Raw genomic sequence first — 20,460 nt, 5'->3', positions numbered from 1 at the left:
AACATATATGTACCCAATGCAGGAGCACCCAAATACATAAAAAAAACTTCTGGAAGATATCAAGGGAGAGATCACAGTATTACAATCATGGTGGAGAACTATAATACCTCATTGACATCACTGGATAAATCCTCTAGGGAAAAAAAAAATCAACAATGAAACAGCAACCCTCAACAATTCACTAGATCAGATGGACTTAATTGACATCTTTAGAACATTTCACCCCAAAGCTACGGAATATACATTCTTCTCAAGTGCACATGGGACATTGTCAAAGATAGACCACATATTGGGACATAGGCAAAGTCTCTTCAAATTCAAGAAGATTGAAATCCTATCAAGCATCTTCTTATATCACAATGCCATATTAGATATCAACTACAATAAAAACAATTTTTAAAAAATCAAACACTTGGAGTCTAAATAGCATATTATTAAACAACTAGAGGCCTGGTGCGTGGATTCGTGCACATTGAAAGTAAATTAATTAGAAGGTGGCTGGTGAGGCAGGACTGGGTGAGATGGGCCAGACACGCCCTGGTGCCAACCTCCTACAGTCTCTCCCTGGCTGGCCGCACCTGGGGCAGTGTGCCGGGGCTTGAAGGGTCCCTCAGGCAGGTGGGGTCCCTCAGCCTGGCCTGCGGGGATCAGGCCAAAACTGGCAGTGCAACCTCCCCCAAGGGGTCCTGGAGTGCGAGAGGGCATTCTGCAAAGTTGCTGTCCCTCAGCAGCTCCTGTGTTCAGCATGTGCCCCCTGGTGGTCAGTGTGTGTCATACCTACTGACCGGTTGGCGGTCACTTAGCCTTTTATATATATAGACTAGAGGCCCGGTGCACGAAATTCGTGCACTTGGGGGAGGGGGCCCCTCAGCCTGGCCTGCACCCTCTCCAATCTGGGACTCCTTGGGGGATGTCAGACTGCCTGTTTAGGCCCGATCCTTTACCAGCAGGCGGACATCCCTCTCGCAACTCAGGACCGCTGGCTCTTAACCACTTACCTGCCTGCGTGCCTGCCTGATTGCCCCTAACCACTCTGTTTGCCAGCCTGATCACCCCCAACTGCTGGCCTGATCACCCCCAACTGCCTCCCCTGCCAGCCTGTTTGCCCACAACTACCCCCTGCCACCGGCCTGATTGCTCCCAACTGCCCCCCCCTCACCAGCCTGATTGGGGTTGGGGGGCCGATTAGGGGTGGGGCTGGCCATGGGGAGGGGCTGTGGTTGGTGGGCTGGGCAACCAAATGGGTTGGGGGTGGCGATCAGGGCCAGTGGCCTGGGGGAAGAGCCATGGGTGGTTGGCCAGCCAGCCCTGCCCCTGATTGCGGTGGGGGTGGAAGGGCAATCTGGGGTGGGGCTGGGCAAGGGGAGAGGCTGCAGGAGATTGGCTGGCCAGCCCTGCCCCCTATTGGAGTGGGGGGATCAAGGGTGGGGCCAACCTGGGGAGGGGCTGCAGGACATTGGCCGCCCAGCCCTGCCCCCTCTTGGGGTGGGGGGGTGCAATCAGGGGCAGATAGCCACGGGGAGGGGCTGTGGGCCTATTGTGGTGGGGCAGGTTGGTCAAGGATGTGGCTGGCGGGGGGGGGGGGATGGGAAGAGAGGGGGTATTTGGCCAGCCGGCCTGCTCTTTTTTTTTTTTTTTTGGCAACTCCACAATTTTAATTTGTGGTGCCTATGCTATGTCTGAAAAAGACCTTCTCCCCCTGCTCAGGAGAGCGATGGGGAGGGGGCAGCAAAAAATAGAAGACATCCCTCCCTATTGCACACAGACCCTATATACAGGCTCACCTGGCCCAGGCTGGCGGGATGCTTGGCACATTCTAGGATCCCTGCTCAGGGCCTGGAGGGGTGACTGGTGGCAGCACACATGAGAGGGGACCTCTGGGTGACCACTCTGGTCCTGGCTACTGGTCTTGGCACTTCCTGGTCCCCAGTTCCTTTCTCTTCCTGCCTGCAGCCTTGGTCCCCCTACCTGGCCTCAGATGGCCCCCTTGGCTTCTGGGGGCTCTGTCCTCCCCTCCTAACCTGGAGATCTCAAGGAAGGTTATGGCTTCTCAGAGACTCCTCGACAGCCCTATCACTCATGTTCACACAGGGAAGGGGTGCATGTGGCAAAAGCAGCTGTATAAATGCGGGTGCAGGAGCAAGTCCTCCGGGGTCACTTGGACAGTTTGCTGATGACGCAGATCAGGGCCACATTTTCATCCTTGAGGCGCTGGTTGTCAGCTCGGAGATTGGACAGGCCCTTCAGCTCCTCTTCCAGCTCAGCGGCCTTGCACTCCAGGGCCCTGCACTCAAATCTCGCCAGCTCCAGGATGGCCGGCCTCTCTGCAAAGTGCTCCTGCCTCTGCATGGTGCGCTCCAGCTCCACCTTGAGCTGCTCCAGCCGCAGCGTCGTCTGGGTCAGGGCCTCACGAAATCTCTCATTCTCAATGTGCAGCTTTTTGTAGAGTTTCCTGAAGCTCCCTCAGGCTCTTTCAATTTTGGCTGGGGTTTGGGGTTTAGGTCCTGCTGCCTCTGGAGGGGAAGAGCTGGATTCTGGGCTGATGTCCACTGGCTTCACCTTCTCCCCCTTCACAGGCCCTCTCCTCTCATTGCCAACTCTGCGGTGCTCCCTGGATGCCTGTGGTCCCTGTCCCTACCCCTCAGGCACCTCTACTCTCTGGGCAGGGCCATCAGAATTCTTAACCCCAGGGACTCGGGACTGCCAGGAAGGGTCCAGGCTCTGAGCACCCTGCTCTCCATGTGGATGGGAGAGTCTGATCAGGGGAAGGCCTGCAGGGGGGAGGGGCTGCAAGGTTGGCTGCTGGCCCCCTGATCAGGCGGTGTGCTGGCTACAGTGGGCGTCATAGCGACTGGCCCAATCAGGGCCATGTTCTGCCTGCTCACCACTCCCCAGTCCTAACACCGCCTCCTCTGCCCGGCTATCAGGCCTTTGGGATCACCAGCTCAGGGCGCCTGCTTTCCCACAGGCCTGAGGGGCTCAGGCCTGTGGGAAAGCAGGCGCTGGTGATTTCACCTGCATGCGTGTTTGCCAACCATCGGCTGATGGAAAGCACTGCCCGCTTGGGGCCGCTCACACCTGGGTGGGCAGGTCGGGGGCACTGCCACCACTGCTATTGCCACTGCCGCTGCTGCTGCTGCTGCTGCTGCTGCTGGGGCTTGAGGCACTGACTGAGGCTGCCAGGCATGCCCGTGACCTGCCCGCCCGAGTTGGGTAGCACATGGGATGCGCCAGCGGGCAGATCGCTGTTGCCGCCTGGCCCGTAGCACAGCGGATACCCGGGTGGGTACCCGATAGCTGCGGCCCCACTGCCAACCCCAGGACCCGGCGGGAGGCCCAGATGAGGGCGGATCGGGTGCCGAACACCGCAGTCCCACCTGCCAGCCCCGGTTCCCTGCGGGAGGCCCGGATGAGGGTGGAGCGGGTTTGGTCCCACCCGCCAGCCCTGGGTCCCCGTGGGAGGCCCGGATGAGGGCAGAGACCTCTGCCGCCAGCCCTGGATGGAGGGGAGCTGGCGGTTGGCACTGTCGCCCCGCCTGCAGTATGCAAATTAGCCGCCATCTTGGCTGGTGGTTAATTTGCATATCTCGCTAATTAGCCAATGGGAAGGGTAGCGGTTGTATGCCAATTACCATGTTTCTCTTTTATTAGTGTAGATGATTGGGTTACCAAAGAGATCAAAGAAGAAATAAAAAAGCATCCTGGAAACAAATGACAATGAAAACACAACAATCCAAAATTTATGGGACACAGTGAAAGCAGTCCTGAGAGGGAAGTTCATAGCATTACAGGCCTACCTTAAAAAAAAAACAACACAAGAAAAAGTGGTAATAAATGATCTAACTCTACAACTTAAAGAATTAGAAAGAGAGCAAGAAAAGCCCAGAGTGAGAAGAAGAAAGGAAATAATACAGATCAGAGCAGAAATAAATGACACAGAGATAAAAAAAATATAGAAAAGATCAATGAAACCAAAAGCTGGTTCTTTGAAAGGATAAACAAGACTGATGAACCTCTAGCAAGACTCAACAAGAAGCAAAGAGAGAGGACCCAAATAAACAAAATCAGAAATAAAAGAGGAGAAATAATAACAGACCCCACAGAAATACAAAGGATTGTAAAAAAAATACTATGAACAACTCTATTCAAACAAACTGGTCAACCTAAAAGAAATGAACATATTCCTAGAAAAATGCAACCTTCTAAAACTCAATCAGGATGAATAAAAAAATCTGAATAATCTGATAACTGAATAATCTGAAGCAGTAATCAAAAAACTTCCAGCAAACAAAAGCCCTGGGCCAGACTGCTTCACAGGGGATTTTTACCAAATATTCAAAGAACTAAAACCTATCCTCCTGAGATTATTCCAAAAAATTCAAAAGGAAGGAACACTTCTAAGCTCTTTCTATGAAGCCAGCATTGCCCTAATCCCAAAACCAGATAAAGACACTAAAAAGAAAGAGAATTACAGGCCAATATCTCTGATGAACATAGATGCTAAAATCCTCAACAAAATCCTAGTAAATCAGATCCAGCATTACATTAGAAAGATCATACACCATGACCAAGTGGGATTTATTCTGGGGATGCAAAGATGGTACCGTATCTGTAAATCAATAAACGTGATACATCACATAAACAAATTGAGAGACAAATATCAATTAATGCAGAAAAAACATTTGACAAAATCCAACACACTTTCTTGATAAAAACTCTCAGCAATGTGGTAATAGAGGGATATTACCTCAACATAATAAAAGCCTTGTATGACAAACCTACAGTCAACATCATACTCAATGGGCAAAAACTAAAACCATTTCCCCTAACAATAGGAACAAGACAGGGATGCCCACTCTCACCACTCCTGTTCGACATAGTACTGGAAGTGCTAGCCATAGCGATCAGACAAGAAGAAGAAATAAAAGGCACCCAAATGGGAAAAGAAGTAAAACTGTCATTATTTGGAGATGACATGATATTGTACATAGAAAACCCTAAAGACTTCATCAAAAAGCTAGATACTTAACAAATGAATTCCGCAATGTAGCAGGATACAAAATTAACACCCAGAAATCTATGGCTTTTTTATACACCAATAATGAACTCACAAATAGTGAAACTAAAAAAACAATACCATTTACCAATGCACCAAAAAAATTAAGATACCTAGGAATAAACTTAACTAAGGATGTAAAAGACCTATACTCGGAAAACTACAGGACATTGAAAAAAAGAGATATAGGAAGACAAACAAATGGAAGAATATACCATGTTCATGGATTGGTAGAATCAACATCATTAAAATGTCCATACTACCCAAAGCAATCTATAAGTTCAATGTTATCCCTTTAAAATACCAATGGCATAGGTTGGTTGGCGAGGCGCCGCAGCCGAGAGGTCCGGGAAAGTTTCTTTGGGGGTGAGGCCGGGAGCAGCCATGTCCCATGGCCCCAAGAAACCCGGCACGGGCGGCACCGCAAGGCTCCTGCAAAGCATGGGGGCCCGCGAGCCAGTGAGAATGGGGTCCCACGAGGAGGAGCCTGTGAAGAAGTGAGGCTGGCCCAAGGGAAAGAAGTGAAAGAAGATCCTGCCAAATGGCCGCAAAACACCTGTCACTGGCTACGTGCACTTCCTGAACCAGAGGCAAGAGCAGATTCGCACGCACCACCCGGACCTGCCCTTTCCTGAGATCACCAAGATGCTGGGTGCCGAGTGGAGCAAACTGCAGCCCACAGAGAAGCAGCGGTACCTGGATGAGGCCCAGAGGGAGAAGCAGCAGTACATAAAGGAGCTTCGCGCTTACCAGCAGTCAGAAGCCTACCAGATGTGCACCTAGAAGATCCAGGAAAAGAAGATCAAGGAAGAGGACTCAGGCTCCGGGCTCATGAATACCCTCTTGAATGGACACAAGGGTGGGGACTGCGATGGCTTCTCCACCTTTGATGTCCCCATTTTCACTGAAGAGTTCTTGGACCAAAACAAAGCTCAGGAGGCGGAGCTGTGGCGCCTGCGGAAGATGAACGTGGCCTTCAAGGAGCAGAATGCGGTGCTGCAGAGGCACACCCAGAACATGAGCAGCGCACGCGAGTGCCTGGAGCAGGAGCTGGCGTTGGAGGAGAGGCGGACACTGGCGCTGCAGTAGCAGCTCCAGGCTGTGCGCCAGGCGCTCGCTGCCTGTCCCTGGGACCTGCGAGACGCCCACACTCAGCACACTGGACTTCTACATGACTCAGCTGCACGGAGCCATCGAGTGGGACCCCGCCCAGCACAAGAAGTTCATGGTCCGCATCAAGGAGATCCTGGCCCAGGTTGCTAGTGAGCACCTATGAAGGTGTTGGTCATCTCGTGGGGATCCAGAGAAGACCAAGCTCTGCTCATGGCCCCCACCCCATGGAGGAGGGATGGGGGTCCACCCTTTGGGGCCAGGCCCAATCCTGCACCTTGGGAGCTCCAGCCCCTGACATTATTCTACACCATCCCCTAGCTTTCAACCTCCCCAGCACCCCAAATCCAGAAAAGTCAGCTGCCATGCACAACACACATAGAACCCCATGGCCTCACAGATCATGTCATACTACAGGGCAGTGGGAACACCACACATGGGCAGCATGACCCAGGACACAAGGGAACCAACAGCAACTCTCCACACTGGTGTAGGGAGGGTTGACAGAGGCTACAGTGGCTCTAGGGATCTGCCCCAGGACACAGGGCAGTGAAAACCCATACCTGACACACAAGGAGGGACTCCCCGAAGGTGCTGACCACAAGTGCCCCACACAAGTAGGCACATTGCAGGACATGCTCTCATGCTTGGGTGAGAGCCTTCTGCCTGTGGCCCTGGACTTCCTGCACCTCAGAATGCAATAAACAAATTCCTAAAAAAAATAAACTTATTCAAACTGACACAAGAGCTAGAAATCTGAATAATTCTATAAGCTTTAAATGTTCCCACAAGGAAAATATTCCAACAACATTAGTCAAATATCTTCTCCTTCCCATTTATCATATATCTGTCAACACAAACCCTAAACTTGGCAACTAGAACCACTGCCAAAGCTGGACAAAATATTACAAGTTTGTTTCTTTTACAAGGCTAATGCTGTCTCATACTTTGTTTTACATATTAATAAATGTGTAGGACATGAAGATTTGCTTTGCCTATAGAGCTTCTGGCATGTGAAGGAAATATTGCATAGACTAAAGAGCACTGACATGGGAACCAGATCTGGGAATTTTAGTCCTGGGTCTACCACTTACTTGCTGTGAGATTTGAATAATGCCCTTCAGCTACAAAACTCAATGACATTTACCTGCTAAAGTTAGGTATCTTTGCTATTAACAGCAAATAATCACTTTTCATATGGTTTATTTTCCACAAAATTTTTATGTAATTGAGAATATGCATTTAGAAATTTCTAGCTATATTTATGTAAAATAGCTTTCACTTTTTTCATTTCTCTCCTTTATTTTATTCCCCAAATAATATATGCCTTAAGCAACTTTAATTTCAGAATGCCTTCGAGGACAAAACTAAGCCACTTACAGGGAGGATAAAGGCAAGTAAAACATTACTTCTTATATTTACAAACCACTTTATTGATCGGAAGTGAAAGATGAAATGATTTTATTGTAATTTACTAATCAAATGATAGAAAGAAAAGTTTCAGAGAAACCAAGATGGCGGCACAGGTAAACACCGGAAATTGCTGCCTCCAACAAATTCAAAAATACAACTAAAAGACAAAACGGACATCATCCAGAACCACAGGAAGGCTGGCTGAGTGGAAATTCTACAACTAGAAGGAAAGAGAAAAGCACTGAGACTCAGAGGAGCTGAAGAAGTAAAGTGCAGAGGTACGGAGGCGCACGCGGCAAGGGCTGGCAACTGAGGACGTGGCTGTCTTTTTGAATCAGGAGGGAGTCACAAGCCCCCAACTGCTCTGAACTCCAATTCCGGGTGAGTCTCTGGGGACCTAGACTCATACGGGGAGAAACTGGACTGTCGGGCAGCGGGCAGAACTCGGAACACGAGGGTGGCTTTCTCTCAGAGGTGCTTGCAGCGATTACCGCAGGACACTGAGACGCGGGGCCCCTTAAGGCAGGGCTGAGGATCAGCCATAGCTGCTTGCTCCGCCCTGTTGATTCCCTGAGACCCCACTACACCCAAGCTGCGGCAGAGGCTTTTGCATATGAATGCCCTGGCCCTGTGCAATCTGAAAATTACCTAACAAACTGCAGTTGGGCCAGACAGACCCAGAACTTCCAAGAGAAGGCCCAAGGCCCCACAGCAGCTTGCATTGCTTCACAGCTGGGCCTCATTTGGGCACCTCCAAACCCCAAACAAGGAAGGGGAAACTGCAGATCTCTCCATAGTTCCTGCTGGGTAGCCTCAGGCAGAGGCTAAATTAGCACCTCCTTAGATCCAAGAGCCAGTGTAGCCAGTGGTCAGAGAGGGACCATCCAATTACAACTCCTCAGATCCATAAGGGACACACTCAGGGGGCAGACTCAGTGAGCACCAAAGCCCCACTGAAGCAAGTCTTGCCTCATAAGGGTGTCTTCAGCACAGAAGTTCTCCCACCGTAGACACAGCTGATTCTCACAGCCAATTGGCCTGGAGGTCAATTCCTCCCAGTGATACCTACAACAATCAAGGCTTAACTACAACAAGACTGTGCACAAAGCCCACAAAGGGGTGCACCAAGAGTGTCCACCTCAGGTAATTGGGGAGGCTGAGCCACTGAGCCCTATAGGACACCTAGCACACAAAGCCACTCTACCAACACAGGGAAGCATAAAAAATGCGGAGACAAAAAAACAGGTCACAAATGACAGAAATGGAGAAAAGCAAACGACTGGATATAGAGTTCAAAACCACACTTTTAAGGTTTTTCAAGAATTTTCTAGAAACCGCCGATAAATGTAGTGAGACCCTCAAGAAATCTAGTGAGACCCTCGAGGTTATGATAAAGGACCAACTAGAAGTTAAGCATACACTGACTGAAATAAAGGATATTATACAGAGTTCCAACAACAGACTACAGGATCACAAGAATCAAGTCAAAGATTTGAAATACGAAGAAGCAAAAAACACCCAACTGGAAAAGCAAAATGAAAAAAGAATCCAAAAATATGAAGATAGTGTAAGGAGCCTCTGGGACAGCTTTAAGCGTACCAACATCCGAATTATGGGGGTGCCAGAAGAAGAGAAAGAGCAAGATATTGAAAACCTATTTGAAGAAATAATGACAGAAAACTTCCCCTACCTGGTGTAAGAAATAGATTTACAAGTCCAGGAAGCGCAGAGAACCCCAAACAAAAGGAATCCAAAGAGGACCACACCAAGACACATCATCATTAAAATGCCAAGAGCAAAAGACAAAGAGAGACTCTTAAAAGCAGCAAGAGAAAGACAGTCAGTTACCTACAAGGGAATACCCATACAACTGTCAGCTGATTTCTCAACAGAAACTATGCAGGCCAGAAGGGAGTGGCAAGAAATATTCAAAGTGATGAATAACAAGAACCTACAACCAAGATTACTTTACCCAGCAAAGCTATCATTCAGAATTGAAGGTCAGATAAAGAGCTTCACAGATAAGAAAAAGCTAAAGGAGTTCATCACCACCAAACCAGTATTATATGAAATGCTGAAAGGTATCCTTTAAGAAGAGGAAGAAGAAAAAGGTAAAGATACAAATTATGAACAACAAATACAAATCTATCAACAAGTGAACCTAAAAATCAAGTGAATAAATAATCTGATGAACAGAATAAACTGGTGAATATAATAGAATCAGGGACATAGAAAGGGAATGGACTGACTATTCTTGCGGGGGGGGGGGGGGGGTAAAGGGGTGTGCGGGATGTGGGAAGAGACTGGACAAAAATCGTGCACCTATGGATGAGGACAGTGGGAGGGGGGGTGAGGGCAGAGGGTGGGGTAGGAACCGGGTGGCGGGGAGCTATGGGGGGAAAAATGAGGAACAACTGTAATAATCTGAACAATAAAGATTTAATTAAAAAAATAAAGAAATAAAAGTTTCAAATCACAAACTAAGAAAATTTTTCTTATAACAAGTATGAGGGAGTAGTTATTAAACTAAAACCATCATAAACTAAAAATATAAAATACTAAAGGATTACATGTAATAAAATTTAAAAACTAAGTATGAACTTTAAAAACCATTTTTAAGAAGAGTAAATTTTAAAGAGCTAAAAGTCAGTACAGTATATTCAATATTAAAGACAAAAATCTGTATTACAAATTAAAAATACTGAGAGGTACTTACCTGACGAAATATCTCCGTGACAAAGTTTACATTACTTCTTTTAGAAGAAAAAACTCTGCGAACTATTTCAATGTCTGTGAGATGTTCCTCATCAATACTACAGAGGCTAGATGAGCTAGGTTCTCGCTCCGTCAGAGTGCTTGTATTAGAATGAGACTGTTCTGGTTCTGTAGTTCTATCTGTTTTATCAGTATTATCATTTTTGTTTTCTTCTCTGGATACCAAACTAGCTGCTGCTCTCTAAAATAAAAACAAAATGGGGAAAATATAATCATTAACTAGGTATTTTATCTTCTAATAACAAATACTGGCAGAATCCAAAGAATTTATTCTTAACTAGAGGCCCGGTGCATGAAAATTCATGCACTGGAGGGGGGGTCCCTCAGCCCAACCTGCCCCCTCTCACAGTCTGGGAGCCCTCAGGAGCAGGAGGTGACCTGGCGATCAGGGGAAGGCGAGGCCCCATCACACCTCTGCTGCTGCCACTGCCGGCAGCACAAGCCTCGGCCGGCCCTGGTTACCTGAGCCTCAGGCTGGCCCTGGGCAGCTGAGGGGACTGGGGGACTCTGGAGGCAGGCACGTGGAGCGGCGGGGCCCGCTTGGGGGCAGGCCCAGCCTTGCTGCGTGCCTGCCACCCCGCTGGGGCTGAGGGGACTGAGCGCCACCATCTTTGAGGGCGTGGCAGTAAATTAGCATATTCCCTCCTTATTGGCTGTGGGTGCCACCATCCTTGAGGGAGAGGCAGTCAATTAGCATATCCCCTCCTTATTGGCTGTGGGCGCCGCCATATTTGAGGACAGGGCAGTCAATTAGCATATTCCCTCCTTATTGGCTGTGGGCGCCTCCATCTTTGCGACACATGAGTGTCAATTAGCATATTCCCTCCTTATTGGCTGTCGGTGCCACTCTCTTTGCAACTGTGTGAGGGTCAATTAGCATATCCCTCTTTATTAGATAGGATAATTAAATGACAATACAAGTGATTCAACATTTAAGTGACACAGTGATAGTTGCCACTAGTCATCTACCCATCTATAATTAGATTTGTTTTTCAGCATGTCTGTAGTACAAATAAGTTACTAATTAAAGCTGGGTAAGAAATTAATGCAGATAGAGTTAGCTCAGAACTTCAATCATAAATAAAAAAAAACATAACACTGGACTGCCTGTTCAATAAAACCTTAATGTTTAAAATCATCTCTAGACAAAAATTATACAAGTTTTAAACAAAAAACTAAGAAATTGAGGAAAATTTATAACAGAAATAGAAATGAAGCCAAAAGGTTTTTTTAGAAAAGTCTATATTCTAATAACAATAAAATTTTTACCATGACTAGAGATGAAAAAGTAAAAGTGTTAAGGTGGTGATGAAGAAATGACTACCATGATGTATGATAGGAGAAGCACTATTCATAAATTACTTTGGTAAGTTACTCAATTTTTGGTCTCAGTTTTGCCATCTATCTAAAATAAGAAGTTTTTAGGTAAATGATCTCAAATATGCCTTCCCAATAAAAAACTCTATGATTTTAGACTATTAAGTTCTGAGATCAGAAAAATAGTTCACCTTGAGTTTCCACATTTAATAATTCTTATTAGAGAACAAAGTTTTGGGGAAAACACATACATAGCCATATAAATAGAAGGCTAAGGGGACTATAAGTCAAATTTTCTAAATGCTAAGAAACTAATAACACATTATAATTCCACTTAATTTTTAAAGATTTAAGAAATCATACAAAATACACACAGTATAAGATTTTTAAAACTAAATGAGAAAATCTGAGAAAATAAAAATAAAATAGTAATATGGACAAGTTCAGGAAAAATGTACATTGAGGGAAAAATTAAAAGAGGAAAAATTTAATTAAAAATAACAGATTTTTAAATATTAGCTCCACCTTTGTGGAACTGTATACTTTTACATAACATTTCTGGACTCTGTGTTTATTAAAAACAACAACAAAAGGAATAAAATGGTGACAGAATTTTAAATCAGCATTCTATGAATGCCTAGAAATCTAACAAGAATTATAAAGTTCCTACAGCCATTTGATTGCAAACTGTTTCCAATTGCAGGAATTTATTGCAAAATTCAGAATATTTTTATTCATACAATTCAGGATATTTTTAGTACTATAAAATTAACATAAACTACAGAAATAAATTAAAAGCTGAGACTCAGCTCTGGCTGGTGTGGCTCAGTTGGAGCATTGTCCATACACCAAAAGGTAGCAGGTTCAATTCCCTATCAGGGCACATATCCAGGTTCCAGGTTCAATCACTGTCCTCCGGGCTCACGCAGGAGGCAACCAATCGATGTTTCTCTCTATATCTCTCCCTTCCTCTCTATAAAATCAATAAAAATCGTTTTTAAAAAAAAAAAAGCTGAGACGCAGAAATGACTGAAATTATCTTCTATACCTTAAAAGTCTTATATGTTTGCTAAGAAAACTATTGGTCCTATAATTTTTGTTAAAATTTAGATTTATAAAATATATTTATACAAAATTAATATTATTATTATTTTATTTAAATGTGTTCTACACCTAAAGCAAATCAGTGGACAAATCTCTTAAGCCATTTCTAACTTTAGCAAGTTATGAGTGTATTACCTGAATATTCTTTGGCAAGATTTCACCTTCCATCCCAGGAATATGAGGTCCTGTATGTGGCTTTGGCTCAAGCCAGAAAGAAACCAGCCAACGAATGACAATAACACGAGCCTTAATGAAAGGCTCCTTCGTACAATATATTGCTTCATTTGTTTCAGCATCCTTTTTTATCATGACATAATGTGGCTTTGGTCTCATCTGTGGAATATCTATGCAAAATAAAAGGGGAAAAAAACAAAATAAGAAAGGAAATATACTTAGATAAATCTACATTTTTAAACATTTGAGAAACCTCTATGATGATACCCTGATTTTAGAAGTAGATTTAGCACAAAAATGACATTTTAAAATAATTTGCACCCTGGTGGTTTGGCTCAATGGATAGAGCCTCGGCCTGAGGACTGAAGGGTCCCAGGTTCAATTCCAATCAAGGTACATGCCTGGGTTGCATGTTCAATCCCCAGTGGGGGACATGCAGGAGGCAGCTGATCAACAAATCTCTCTCATCCTTTATATTTCTGATTCTCTCTCTCTCTCTCTTCCTCTCTGAGATCAATAAAAATATATTTAAAAACAAATTTTAAAAAATTTGCTACATATAAGCATAGAATCTAGAAGAGTAAAACCATACATTGCTGATATATAGAAACATGTCCTTTTGAAAAATATCATGAAAAGGCTCAATGAATTCTCTCTAAGAGCAGAGAAACTTCAGAGCCATTTAGAATTAATGAAAGCTCATTTCAATTAACCTAAAATTGAGACATATTTTGAAGTTATACAAAACATGACATTTTTTTTCTTGATTTTTAAAACAAATAATATTCCCAGTGGCAAAGGCTTGCTACCTTGACTAATTTATTTCTACTAACCATAATGGTTTTGCCTATACCTGTTAGTTGCCTAAACTTGGCAGAGCTTAAAATAGAAACATCTTTCTCAAAAAGGACATTTTCACATAGAACTACCAATGCTTTCTATATATAGCAGATGTCTGCTTCTAACCCAAGATTTTCCCACGAGACTCTAGCTTTGAGGCTCCAATAGACATCTTGGCACTGCACTGCTACTAAATACTGGACAAGACATGATCAAAATAAGTGACAATGTAATTATTCATAAATAATTTGAGTAAGATATATTAAATTGAACTCCTGCAGAACCTTAAAAAGAAGATTTGTAATATAGTGAGACCTATCTCAACCAATAGGTGAGATCCAGAGAATAAGCTTTTTTTAAAAAAAAATCTCTTCACTCATTATAAAAATGTCCTAGTAATAAGTTTCCACTTTGGATATAATCTACATCTCTAATCAATCAATACAAATATTAAATATTATCAGTTTTCTGCAGGTAAAAATGTCAACTTTACACTGAGGTATGTTTTATTCTTAACTTAACATTGAGGTATGTTTTATTCTTATGCACGATCTTTTAGAAAATTCCAAAGGCTACCTACCAAGTACAGGATGATATAAACTGCTCTCCTTGCACATGTTTGGAAAAATATAAGACAAGTAGTACTTCTTAAAATGTGAAAACAGAAATGAAAATCCCCTTTCTTGATTTTCTTTGTTCTTCCATTCTAAACTTTTTACCTAAAAGATACAATTAGAATCATTCCAGGAAAAGGAAACAATTATCTATAATAAACAAACTTATAAAAGGTTACTTAAGCAATATACTAAACTATTACACTATGAAGATATACACACACACACATAAATATATATATGTGTATATATATATGTATATGTATATACATACATACATATACATAAATATATAAAGAAGAAATTTTAAAAACTGGTCTAATGACACACAAATACATTATATTCCAAAAATCTTAGAAGTTAAAATGTGCTCTGAAAAGCTGTCAAAGTTTATTTAAAACTCAGTTCTATTAATGACAGAGATACTAATGTTCTTTCCTCTTTGCCTTTTCTAGAATAATTCAGTCTAAAAGTTATACAAAGTATGTGAGGAGGTGGGGGATGTAAAAGCAGTGGCCACCAAGTATAGGTAAATAGAGCCTGACCACAGGAAGTAGGGTATCAATAATGGGAGTACAGCAGAGATAGCAGTAGCCAAGTGGGGACTCAGAATCTAAGAGAGATGAGATGAGGACAGTGTCCATGAAGTGGGGGGAGATAGGGGTTGGGGAGGAGCAGGAGGAAACAGAGCAGTAAAATATACCATGTGAGAATTCCAGTAGGGTGAGAAAGTTACCTAAGTAGGGGGATGGTAAAGGCAAAAAGTAGGCCACAATGAGATATCACTATATAATCACTTTAGAATGGCTAAAATTAAAGACTGACCATACCAACTGTTGGTTAGGACGGGAATCAACTTTAAGTCTCATACATTGCTGGCAGAATGTAAAAAGGTATAACCATTTAGAAAACAGCATGGTAGTGTCTTAAAAAGTCAATACATACCTACTCTTCAACCCAGCCATTCCACTATTAGGTATTTATCCAAGGAAAAGGAAAGTTTATGTCCACACAAAGACCTGTTTACCAATATTCATAGCAGTTTTACTAGTAATAGCCAAAAACTGGCACAACTCACATTACCATCAGCAGTTGGCTGGGTAACAAATTATGGCATATCACTAAAATGGAAAGCTACTCAGCAATAAAATAGACCAAATTACTAATACATACTATATAAATAATTTTCAAAATAGTTATGATTAAAAAAACCAGACCAAAAGAAAGCATATACTATATAATTGCATTTATATGAAATATGGAAAAAATGCAAACTAGAGAGACAAAAAATCAGATCAGTAGTTCCCTGGGGATGGGGTAGTAGAAAAGGATGGATTACAAAGGGATCCAAGAACTTTTAATGGTATAGATAGGTTCATTATCTTGACTGTGATGATGGTTTCATGGGTGTATACAAGTAATAAAATTAATCATATATATTTCAAACATTGCAGTTTATTGTATGTTAATTATATCTCAATAAACCAGTACAATTTTAACACTCTTTATTAAGTACAAAAGTCTTTTAAAAGCAAAACAAAACTGATAATACTAATGATAGTAAAAACTTCCCACTATAGCACAGCAGGTGTTGCTCAGTGGTTGAGCACTGACACATGAACCAGGTCACAGCTGGATTCCTGGTCAGGGCACATGCCCGAATTGTGGGCTCGATCCCCAATAGGGGGCATGCAGAAGGCATCTGACTGATGATTCTCTCTCATCACTGATGTTTCTATCTTTCTCTCCCTTTCCTTCCTTCTCTGAAATCATAAAAAAAAACAACTACCCACTATAGAACATTTTTTTATTCTAAGTTCTTTACGCTAATTATTTAAGCCTCAAACACCAAAATGAGATAGGCATGATTTTTATCTGTTTTAAACACAAAGAAGTAGTCTGTCAAAGGTCACACTATGGCAAGATGTAGAACAGGACTGAAACCCTAGCAAACTCATTCAGAATCCTCGTAACGTTTGAATCATAGAGAATTTTTGTGTTTGGAACAGTTACAAGAAATGTGTATGTGCTAAGAGCGTTTCCATCAGTCAGGACATGCCCATTTCATGTCTGTAGATAAATAGGTTGCTTTACAAAATACATGCACCTGGCCAAGCCAACATGGCTCAGTGGTTGAGCTTCGACATATGAACCAAAAGTTAAGGTTCAATTCCCAGTCAGGGCACATGCCAGGGTTGTGGGCTCGATCCCCAGTGTGGGATGTACAGGAGGCAGCAATCAATGACTGTCTCTCATCATTGATGTTTTGTCTCTCTCCCTCTCCCTTCTTTTCTGAAATCAATAAAAATATATTAAAAAACAAAAACAAAATATATGCACTTGAAAATTTTAAAAGTACAACTAGGTTTAAGAGCAAATTACATTTCCCCACTCCCACCCCATCCTCAGCCCACCTCTCTAGTTGCTGCCTCTTGGCAGACTGTTCCTTAATCAAAGATATTAGATTTTCATTTAAAGTACCACAGCTGCTAATTATAAATGAAAGTATTAGAAAGTAAACTCAATTGACTCACATAAGAAGGTATATACATGAAAAGTCTACTATAAAAATTTCTCCTTCTAGCTTCCTTTCTAAGAGCTTCATAATGTCTCCAATAATTTTTATTTCAGAAAAGACATATTAACATATTTTCAAAAGTAAAAATTTGTCACTCCTTCTTTAGGATAATAAGCAAATATCTACTATAACAGAATAATGGTAAAAGAAGGGAAGGGGGATTACCCACACAGGATAATAATGGGGTAATATCAAAGAAAATAACATGTACCTGAATTACTATATATTTTAAAAGTGCTTCAAGAAAATAGCTTGTGAGATCTTCTTGTCCTTTATCTCCTGATTGTGGGGGGACAAGAGGAGTGATTTCCTCTATAGTAACTTGAGCTATCCAAAGACAAAAAAAATAAATAAATTTAACAATGCAATAATATAACCCAAATAACATTTAATTGCAAAACATATGCAATACTGCTTGAAAACAGTCTAATGATTAAACCTTGAAATAAATCTGTCATTCTGATAGTCCATCACAACAATCACAAACTTTAATAATCAACTCTTTCATGAACCCTTGATTGAGGGAATGTAACACAGGACTAGACAAAGAGATATGTAGGAATTACGAGTAAATAACATCTCACCCTCGCTGGTTTAGCTCAGTGGATAGAGGGTTGCCCTGCGGACTAAAGGGTCCTGGGTTTGATTTCAGTCAAGGGCACACACCTCGGTTGTAGGCTCAATCCCCAGCCCTGGTTGGGGCTAGTGTGGGAGGCAACGAATCAATGTGTCTCTCTCACATCAATGTTTCTCCTTTCTGTCTCCCTCCTTTACACACTCTCTAAAAATCGATGGAAAAATATCCTTAGATGAGGATTAACTAACACACACACACACACACACACACACACACACATTCAAAAAAAGAGTAAATAAAATCTTATTTTGGAAAGACCTTCTCACGTTATTTTAAAATTCACATTAAGAGCATCTATTACAAAAGTTCCATAATAAGATGAGAAACATAAATAAGAATGTGCTCGTTCATCAATGAAAAGACAATCTGATTACTCTAGGTCAGTGGTTCTCAACCTTCCTAATGCTGTGACCCTTTAATACAGTTCCTCATGTTGTGGTGACCCCCAACCATAAAATTATTTTCGTTACTACTTCATAACTGTACTTTTGCTACTGTTATGAATCGTAATGTAAATATTTGATATGCAGGATGTATTTTCATTGTTACAAATTGAACATAATTAAAGCATAGTGATTAACCACAAAAACAATATCTACACTAATAAAAGAGAAACATGGTAATTAGCGTACGACCGCTACCCTTCCCATTGGCTAATCAGCATATCCTTATGCAAATTAACTGTCAGCCAAGATGGCGGCCGGCAGCCATGCACTGAAGCGAACAGGGAGGCTTGCTTGCTCCAGTGATGGCAGACTCCAACGTTCCCCGCCTCACTTGCTGGCCTCTCAGCTGCAACTCTAAGCAACTATGTTGCAAATATAGAAGCTAAACAAAACCCTAGAAACCGGCTTTCAGTCAGCCGGGCTTCAGCCAGCCGGACCACAACATTGTATCAAATACAGAAGGTAAAGGCCAGAAACCTGCTTTCAGCAGCCAAGGCCTCAGAGCTAAAGCTGGCCCAGAATAGAAAAAAAGGAGCAGTTGGGAGCTTCAGTCACCCGCCAGCCTGAAAACGGCCCTCAGCCCCTCAGCCAGACTGGCCAGGCACCCCAGTGGGGACCCCCACCCTGATCCAGAACACCCTTCAGGGCAAACCAGCCAGCCCCCACCCATGCACCAGGCCTCTATTCTATATAGTAAAAGGGTAATATGCCTCCTGGCACCGGGATCAGAGGAGTAGCGAGGCTCCCGGCACCGGGATCAGCGTGACAGGGGGCAGCGCCCAAACCCCCTGAACGCCCTGCGGCTCTGTGTGTGACAGGGGGCGGGGTCACAACCTCCCTATCCGCCCTGCTTTGTTGGTGACAGGGGAAGGCGCCCCAACCCCCTGATCAGCCCTGCTCTGTGCCTGATAGGGGGGAGCTCCCCAACCCCCTGATTGGGCCTGCTCTGCGGGTGATAGAGGGCGGCGCCCCAAACCCCTCCCCCCCCAAGGGCCCTGCTCTGTGTGTGACGGGGTAGAGCCATAACCTCCCCATCGGCCATGCCCTGACTGTGACAGTGGTGGCGCCCCAACCCCCTGACCGGCCCTGCTCTGTGGGTGATAGAGGGCGGCACCCCAACCCCCCTCCATGGGCCTTGCTCTGTGTGTAACGGGGTAGAGCCATAACCTCCCCATTGGCCCTGCCCTAAGTGTGACAGGGTGCAGCGCCCCAACCCCCTGATCCGCCCTGCTCTGTTTGTGACAGGGGGCGGTGCCCCAACTCCTCTATCAGCCCTACTCTGTGAGTGACAGGGGGGAGCTCCTCAACCCCCTGATCGGCCCTGCTCTGTGCATGACAGCGGGGAGCTCCTCAATCCCCTGATGGGCCCTGCTCTGTGCGTGACAGGGGGGAGCTCCCCAACCCCCGATCGACCCTGCTCTGTGTGTGACAGGGTACGGAGCCCCAACCCCCCTGATGGGCCCTGCTCTGTGAATGACAGGGGGCAGCGCCCCAACCCCCTGATCGGCCCTGCTCTGTGAGTGACAGGGGGCAGCGCCCCAACCCCCTGATCGGCCCTACTCTGTGAGTGACAGGGGGCAGCGCCCCAACCCCCCAATCGGCCCTACCCTGAGCATGACTGAGGGTGGCATCGCAACCTCCCAATCCACCCTGCTCTGTGCATGACAGGGGGCGGCGCCCCAACTCCCCAATCGGCCCTGCTCTGAGCCGGACCAGGGGCTGCACCTAGGGATTGGGCCTGCCCTCTGCCACCTGGGAGCAGGCCTAAGCCAGCAGGTTGTTATCTCCAGAGGGGTCCCAGACTGCGAGAGGGCACAGGCCGGGCTGGGGGACCCCCCTCCCCCCCTTGAGTGCACAAATTTTTGTGCACCTGGCCTCTAGTATATATATATATATAAAAGCCTAAGTGACCGAACGACCGTAAGGATCGTAATGACTGGTTGCTATAACGCACACTGACCACCAGGGGGTAGACGCTTAATGCAGGAGCTGCCCCCTGGTGGTCAGTGTGCTCCCACAGGGGGAGTGCCACTCAGCTGACCACTGACCCATCCCGGTGGCCCACCAGCCCGGCAGGAGCCACTCACTCCCTCAGTAGTCCTGCAGGTCCAATCTCCAGAGAACGAGCCAGGCACTGATGGACCAGGGCTGCTGGCACAATCCTGACATTGCCCCCGGCCTCCTGGAAGTTGGCCTCGGGCACCATAGCCGCTTCCCCTCCCTAGATGCTCAGCAAGCAAGAAACAATATAAAAGTGTCCTCCAGGTGGCTCCCCAACAACCAGCACGAATATTAATGGGACAGATTGGGTCCCAGACCAGCAAGGGCATCCCACTGCCTGCCTGGAGGGCCGATCGCATCCCAGGCACCCCCCCCCCCCCAACCCTGGGGACCCC

The 20,460-nt window shown here is 44.7% G+C and overlaps 1 protein-coding gene and 1 pseudogene across 15 annotated transcripts in view; one reads left to right on the top strand and one right to left on the bottom strand.

The window, feature by feature from the left end:
- Positions 1-20,460, bottom strand: part of RALGAPA1 (Ral GTPase activating protein catalytic alpha subunit 1) — a 281,001-nt gene that overhangs the window by 203,566 nt on the left and 56,975 nt on the right. For all 15 annotated transcript variants that reach the window (XR_002828508.1, XM_023751509.1, XM_023751508.1 and 12 more), the window contains 4 exons: positions 17,193-17,308; positions 14,370-14,508; positions 12,911-13,119; positions 10,296-10,535 (listed from right to left, as the gene is read on the bottom strand). Coding sequence is in view for 14 of the 15 variants with exons in the window: in XM_023751509.1 (XP_023607277.1) it covers positions 10,296-10,535; positions 12,911-13,119; positions 14,370-14,508; positions 17,193-17,308 (704 nt within the window). In the remaining variant the exon portion in view is untranslated. The remainder of the gene's footprint in view (positions 1-10,295; positions 10,536-12,910; positions 13,120-14,369; positions 14,509-17,192; positions 17,309-20,460) is intronic.
- LOC102417356 lies at positions 5,426-6,850 on the top strand (annotated as a pseudogene).

This window comes from Myotis lucifugus, unplaced genomic scaffold (genome assembly GCF_000147115.1).
Source record: "Myotis lucifugus unplaced genomic scaffold, Myoluc2.0 scaffold_22, whole genome shotgun sequence".
NCBI classification, from domain to species: Eukaryota; Metazoa; Chordata; class Mammalia; order Chiroptera; family Vespertilionidae; genus Myotis; species Myotis lucifugus.
Note: the sequence above shows the minus strand (reverse complement) of the source record. Positions and strands in the feature narration are given on the sequence as shown.